The sequence below is a fragment of the Fundulus heteroclitus genome, chromosome 13 (assembly GCF_011125445.2).
Source record: "Fundulus heteroclitus isolate FHET01 chromosome 13, MU-UCD_Fhet_4.1, whole genome shotgun sequence".
Lineage (NCBI taxonomy): Eukaryota > Metazoa > Chordata > Actinopteri > Cyprinodontiformes > Fundulidae > Fundulus > Fundulus heteroclitus.
In genome coordinates, this window is record NC_046373.1 from 24,940,841 (window position 1) to 24,948,332 (window position 7,492).

Consider the following 7,492-nt stretch of genomic DNA (forward strand, 5'->3'; position numbering starts at 1 on the left):
TACCATATTAAGTAATTATGCTCTTAACCGTTGGGTATCAGTTTATTTCCCTGAATGAAATTTCCCAAATCTCACATTTACCTTTACCAAATATTATTTTCTGACAATTTGATATTTTTATTGATTGAGGTTCTGATTCTCCCCATGAGACAGTCATCTCCTATGAATTAAGACACATTAGATCCCCTGATCAAACCAAGATGACTAAGGGACCTCCTGCCAGTATATATTTATATCTAATCAATACTATTTATTATTTATCAGACTTTTTTTATGACTTTGAGCAGATCACAAAAAAATCTTTTATCAAATTGGGAATGAAACGTCCCCAAGGCAGGTACTAATTACACAAAATGGTAAAGAGGCAAAATTACCAGTAAACATTTTCTAAACCGGATTTGTTGACACAAAGAAAGGCGATTATTTTAGAAGATGTATTTTGTTTCAGTGTGAAGAAAGTCCCTGACAGAAAGCTTCTTCAAGTTGCTGCATGCCTTTGTTCCTCTGTTGGGCTCCAGAGTCGTTTGTGTTGCATTTATTGGTGTGAACATGTGTGTGAGGTCGTTTCCATGTAAAAATAACATTCTGTTGAAAATGAACAATTAAAAAGCAAAACAGTTTTCTTGTATTTCTTTATTCGTTTTTAATTAAATAACAGATGCATCCCCTACACATACATCCTCTACAAGAAAACAAAAAAATTTTGCAACGTGTCACTACTCAGATTCCACTTTTCCATTTTTTTAATATTTTGATATTTTTCTCACATTAATTCAGCCTTAGGTCAAAAAGTTAGTTCAGGATGAGGCGTGCAAGTTGTACAGGACCCATCCGTTCAATCCTGTTTGTTTGATTTTTCTTTTTAACCCGTAAAAAATATTTTAATACAGTCACAAATTGTTTAAACTGCATTGCTGTTAAAATACTGAAAATGTTTACATTTCTAAATCATGGATCTGGTTTCTTCCTTTAGAAACTGATTTTATCACTTTTGTTTTAGCTGTTTATCTACACGTTTAAATGCAGTTAATTAATGAATAATAACATTGGGGTTGTTTTATATTAGTTTACACAACTGGTTTCATGCATTTTCCCAGTAAAGTCAAACCAAGTTTCACAGTTTAATGTCAGATTGTTAAATAGAGCGTTCGGACATTTTTGAAGTGAGATTTTGTTAAAAAGCTATAAGCAGTCAATGTTTTCATCACAGTTTGTAACTCTGCTGGTGTTTTTAGTTTTGTTTTTAGTTTTTAGTTGTCCTGGAGGCTGAAGCCAACAGCTTGTCCAGGAGGAGCCAAGATCAAAATGGACTTCTGCTGCATTAATCCACTTAGCGGTTTATAGAAACGTTATTTCATGAACCTTTACCAGTGGTCACAAACTCCAGTCCTCGGGGCCTGGTGTCCCGCAACTTTTAGACGTGTCTCTGCTTCAACCCACCTGACTCAAATATTAGCTTCTTAGCAGAGCCTGACTGAATGCTACTTAGTGAAGCAGTGTAGCCATTTGATTCAGGTGTGTAGGACAAGGGACGCATCTAAAGGTTGCAGGACACCCATCCTCGAGGATTCGAGTTTGGGACCACTGCATTAAACCATTCTTATATTTGCAGTTTATACGAAAGACGAAGATTATTTACACAGGAAACGGTGGGAGGAGGTGGTGCGCCACCAGTCATCTTCCAATGGGAAACGTGCTGAGAACGGAACCGTTAAGGACCAGATCTTCAAGACAGGAAAGCAATGATGTGTTTAAGAAAAAAAAGCTATAAAACAAAAGACTGTTTTAGCTTTTTTCCCCCCACTTCAGTGTTTTTCTGTCGTGAAGTTTCTCCAGCAGAACAAACGCTCTCTGTTCTCAGAACGTTTCACAGGGAGGAACATTGGTGACGCGCTGCCTCCAGCTTCCATTTCCTCTGTAAATAAGCTTCTATGCGAGGAACCATTCGATGTGCAAACATGCTGATGATTGAAAGGTTCATAAGCTAACGTTCACATAAACCGCTGACTTTTCTGTCACTCCTGTTTAAGGCCATAGAAGACAATATTTTTCTCGGCTCCTCTCAGACTAGTCGATAACTTCAGACGACCTAGTCTTTGCTTTTATTAACGGAAGATAACTCATTAGCCTTGGGTGAGATATTAACTGCTTATAACCTTGTAACAAAACCACACTTCAAAATGTCCAAATGTTCCCTATGAATCTCTGTTGTGACTACAGTTTTTCACAAAACGGAAAAGTAGTTATGCTTTTTGCCTAGATTAATCACAATTGAAGCATTTTTGATTACAAAGAGCTTAGGGAAGCAAAAAAAAAGCCAAAACACCTTTTTAACAGCCATATATAGGCAAAGATTAAATATGTAGACACAAAGAGCTCCCTGTATTTCTACGTGCCATATAAACTAAGAACAATTTTACTTAGACAACTTACAAGCAGTGGCTCATAAAACACTGTAACTATGAAACTTTTTAAATGAATCATTTGCAAATGAGTTAAAGATTAGTTCGAAGACATAGACAACTTTTCTGCTGATGGATAGTGAAACACTTTGAACAGACGCTTCCACTGGTCATCGACTAATATCAAAGCTGCAGGACAAATGTGTTTTAGAGGTTAGGCATCTGTTTTAACACATCAAAATTAACTAAGGGATTACTCTCCAGGCTTCATCTTTACAATCTAATGGGCAGTTGTGACACAGATTTTAGCGCAGCTGTCCTGCAGCTTTTTTGTAGAAACTGTCAACTGTATAATGAATTAAACAGCTAAAGCGACTGTCATAATGAAGGAATATTTTTCATCCATCAGGAAATCATTGGCTGTTCTTTTAAATGACTTGTAGGAAATCTTGAACACATTAGCAAACCATCAATTTAACATAACATTTTTAATATTCACTCAGACTATCAGCACTCAGGAACCAATCACGCCCAGGGTAGTTGATAAAGCTACAAACTTCTGCTGTTGCTCTCCAGTTTTGACCCGTCTGTTTAGCACGTACACAGACGGGGGCCGAATGTTCGAAACCGCTCTGTCTGCTCGTCATAAGGTGCAAAATGTTGGATGTTCTGTAGAAATTGTTTAGGCAGTTGCTTTGTAGAAAAATGTGTCTCAGTGAAGATGAGGAATTTGGAAACATGAGAGCAGAACAGACAAGAGGAGAAGAGCTGAGCAGCTGCTTGTAGCAGCAGCGTCTGAAAAGACAGCAGCAGAGACAAATTGTTATTTTTCAGTTAAAGTGGTTTCTTTCAGAGCTTTCTTTCACCTTAACCTTCCTCTGCGTAGTCGCAGACAAAAACAAATGAATTTGTCCTTAAGATGTAACTATATGTAATGTTTGTGTGAATATGTTGAAATTTGACAATGAGGCATAAAAGCTACAAAATAGAAAATTAACTTCCTTACACTTTTTAAAGTGCTCAAATGACTTCCATTTGAAGACAATTAGTGTGTTGTAAAGGTACTAAGGTCAGCTTGATTCGGTTGACTTTCAGAATTCACATATTCTCACCTATTGGAGTATTGTCCAGCCCTTGAAACAGTCTGAAAGACGAGGACTTTTCTGCAGGCAAAAATAGTGAATATGGGATGATTATGATGCAAAGCATGATTCACATTAAAACAAAATATATCCAACAACTTACTTAGAGTAACCCAATTATATGGATGATAATTTAGCTTGATTACAATAATTCATTAGCAACTAACATTGCCATATGTTGGCGCTGTTCATTTTAAGCTTCCGGCTCACCAGTCTGCGGCTTTAAGAAGCCAAAATAAGAAACACAACTTTTGTTTTAACGCTGTAAATTTTATAACCTTCACGTAAATCTGTTCTCTCACCATCTACGTAGAGCTGAACGGTGCTGACGGAGAGGTCCTCCTCATCCAAAACTTTGTATATTCCTTCGTCTGAGCACTGCAGGTTCTTTATTGTTAACAGCTCAAGCTGAGGATGTTTTATCAGGCGTTCATTGTTTCCATCCCCCCGGTTCCACAGGGTCACCCACTCTGAGCTATTCCTGGTACAACACGGCAAAATATAAACGAGTTTATCACAAAATTGTGTTTGTAGATATTAAATTGATATTTGGGTTTGATCATACATTTAGGTCTATTATTGTAGCAGGTTGTACTGTGCAAAACCTGCTTTGAATATCATTACAGGATGCCTAGTGCTAGTTTACATAGCAAAGCATGTCTTTGTTGAGGGAAAATAAAATAAAGGTGGTGACCAAGGGAAAACTAAGAAGTTCAAACCAAAGTCTGTGGGAGGTTTTTTCTTCAAATGTGTACACACACACACACACACACATACATATATATATATATATATATATATATATATATATATATATATATATATTTAGATACAATCAGCTCACCTGCTCTGGAAGACCACGGCAAGTGAGTGGGAGGTGTAGAGATCCAAAACCAGGTCATCACCTGGTTTATGAGACTTCGTGGATTTGTGGTCTGAAAAGGTAGAAAAAGCAAAAATGTCAAGAGGCATACAAAATATATTTAAATAGGGCTTATGATGGGGAAATAGCATATACATTTTAAATAGATGAAAACTGTTCATTCTAGAGCAGGATGAATACCAGAAAAGATAGATTAAATGAACAAGTGATGGTAAAAACGTAGAAAATAACAGAAGACTTTGAAAATGACCATATTTGTACTTTATGTTTATATGAAGTTTAGAAGTTTGAAATATTCTATCATGAAGACATTTGGAACAAAAGAAAATTGTATAACAGTGTAGAAGAAATAATAAAAGCATATCTCCTAATCTCATACTAACCAGTGACAGACAGTTTGACACTCTGAATGAGGACCCGGCTTTTTATGGACCTCACTCCGTCCACCACTATGAAGCTCTCGTATCTCCCCGTGTCTCCGATCTGAACATCCTTGATGATAAGGGAGCAGTCCCCGGAGCCGAGTTTCTCCTGGGGTACCTCCACTCTGCCCTTAAATCCCGCTGCCTGCCACTTTTCGTCTCCGAGCTGCTCGAACACGGTGTGTGGCGGAGACATCCACTGGATGTGGCAGGCAGACGGGGTCACCTCTTCCTGGGAGCCCTTCCAGCTGCAGGGAAGGACCACCTCGCTCCCCACCATGGACATGACGGGCACCGGGTGGGCACCGGAGGGCAGAGCTGAAGAATCTGAAGGACGGAATAAATATTCAGTAGGTGTTTCCTACTTGTCATCTACTTTTTTTTTTTTAAGAAGGTTCTCCAACACTGCAAAAAGGGAACTAAAAAGCAATTAAAATTTTCTTGAGATTAGTGTATTTTTGCTCTATTTGAGCAGCTAAATAAGACTATTTGCCAATGGAGTTTGTATTTTTACCCCTAAAATAAAATAATTAGCAATTCTGCTCTTGAAATAAGATGATAGTGATGAATTGTTCCTATTTTATGCGGGCAAAAATCTTATTCCATTGGCAAATAGTCTTATTTACCTTCTCAAATCAAAGAAAATACACTACTTTCAAGACATTTTTACTAATTTTTAGTTCCCTTTTTGCAGTGAAAGCAGATCATTTAAACATGTTTCATGTTAAAATTGTGTTTCCACACTCAATTTTCCTACTAATTCATATTGGCATCTCAAAGTAAATACACGAGTTCAATAGGAAACTGTTGCCAAAAACTCTTCTTATTGATATCGTTATTGAAACTCAAACCCCAATAATAACTGGACAGTGTCTAAAAACAAAACAAGTTCAACTTTGTGGGCAACAGATTATATTGCTAATATTTTAACATTTCTACCTAAACAGACATAAAGATAGATGGATGGATGTAAAATAAAATGTTGAATATCTGTAAATACAAATATTTTACCATATTCTTCTCTTCCATACTTTCCTAGACTGTGTCAGAGTTTGATAGTTGTAAAATTACTGGAATTGTATTTATAAAGTTAAAATATTGATAACAACTGGAATTTAAAACACATATTAAAGTTGCAACTCGTAATAGAGAGGTAGACAGGTAGTTTGTAATTTACTCTATGCTGTGTGTTTAAAACACTCTTTTCTACTAACTAATCTTCTGTTTTGTACAACACCAAACTGGCATTATAAACCCCACCCCCCTATATAAAGAACATAGGTGTGGCCCGAATTTAGTACATCTATAACAAGATTTCGTTAGCTTCAAAAAAAAAAATTAAGTGGCCATTTTTGCCCATGTTTTTGTTACTTTTCCTGTCAGTTTTTAACTAACATCTATGGGAAACTAGCATTGCTGCTTATCTAATATTGTCTAATATAATTAGCCTTAGATAATAGACAATGTAGAAATCTGTTTAAGAACAAACATGAAAAAAAGAATCCAACCACACGTCACAAGCAAGTACTCACCAACTAACTTGCCAGTAAGGAAACACTTTAGATAAATGAAAACCCTAAACGACACACAAATAGACAGATTAAATAACAAAAGAAGCTGTAAACAAAACAAAAAAATCAGCTTTCATTTTATCTGCCATTTGATTTGATTGTGTTTTGCATGTTCAAAATTACAAAGAATATTAAACTAAATGAAAACGCAAAATACGGATTACATTTCAATATAATCTATAACTAAAATGTGTATCTATTTAATAGACACCTATGACTAAAGTTAATATAAGTAAAACACATTATTATTATTATTATTATTATTATTATTATTATTATTATTATTATTATTATTGTTGTTGTTGTTTCACAAACATTTTGTCTTTTTTACATAATGTCAGATTTGTAAAGTCCAGCTGTGAAAATTATATTTTTTATATATTGTTTTTATAATCCATATATAAATACAAATTTATTGTAAAGCATCCAAATCTTACAGTTCTTTTTGAAAGTATCAAGGATATAACCATTTTTTTAATGTATTCATCATCTAATTATTCGTCAGCCCAATACCTAAGAGCCAAACAGAAGAAATGAAAGTAACAGTAAATTAAACTCATGGGATAATAGCATGTGTTATGTCTGTAATGCATACTTTTAGGTTTCACGCCTGAAAGTTTCAGCTTCCAGGGAAACGAAACTTATAAGGGCGCCCCATGCGGTCAGTAGGGGAGCTTTAACGTGGTGCAAAACTTTGCCTCTTATGTTTTTGTTCAGAAAACATGCTTTTCCCTGCAGCCTGCACGCAAATTTGTTCCATATTTTAAGGAGCAAAAAAAAAGGTGTAAAAAAAATAAATAAAAATAAAAGAGCAAGCTCATTTAACAATTTGAGGAGAATAAAAATGAAATATTTAAAATTTTAAGAGATTTTTTTTTTGTAAAATATCAGTTACAAAAATGGAGATAATTGAAATGCATTTCTTACCAGAGTCGCATTTGGCCGGTTTTCATTGTGTTTACTTTCTGGAAAGTTAGGTGGTCCTTCACCTCTGTACTCTGCTGCTGCTCTTGGTGAATGTGTGACTGTGATCCTTGCAGCTGAGACTGAGACTAGTCACACCCAGGAATGG

General features: G+C 35.6%; 1 protein-coding gene across 2 annotated transcripts; it reads right to left on the minus strand.

Annotated features, from left to right (window-relative positions):
- Nucleotides 1-618: 618 nt before the first annotated feature.
- Nucleotides 619-7,453, minus strand: lgals17 (galectin 17). Of its 2 annotated transcripts, XM_012856363.3 has the most exons (7): nt 7,348-7,452; nt 6,382-6,425; nt 4,811-5,176; nt 4,389-4,479; nt 3,847-4,025; nt 3,515-3,565; nt 619-3,197 (listed from the first exon to the last, which is right to left on the minus strand). In XM_012856363.3, the coding sequence occupies exons 1-7, from the start codon at nt 7,371-7,373 to the stop codon at nt 3,115-3,117; spliced, it is 840 nt and encodes a 279-aa protein (XP_012711817.2). In that variant the 5' UTR covers nt 7,374-7,452; the 3' UTR covers nt 619-3,114. The 2 variants fall into 2 exon arrangements, with proteins under 2 accessions (XP_012711817.2, XP_036001368.1); XM_036145475.1 differs by lacking the exon at nt 6,382-6,425 and having other exon boundaries at nt 7,348-7,453.
- Between the last annotated feature and the right edge of the window lie 39 nt (nt 7,454-7,492).

Excerpts from the sequence above, each read along its gene's own strand:
- lgals17 (XM_012856363.3), bottom strand. The coding sequence starts at position 7,373 with ATGAAAACCGGCCAAATGCGACTCTG. Across the intron at positions 6,426-7,347 it reads ACCGGCCAAATGCGACTCTG|GGTTTTCATTTATCTAAAGT; the intron begins GTAAGAAATGCA and ends TGTGTCGTTTAG. Across the intron at positions 4,026-4,388 it reads GCCGTGGTCTTCCAGAGCAG|GAATAGCTCAGAGTGGGTGA; the intron begins GTGAGCTGATTG and ends GTGTTGTACCAG.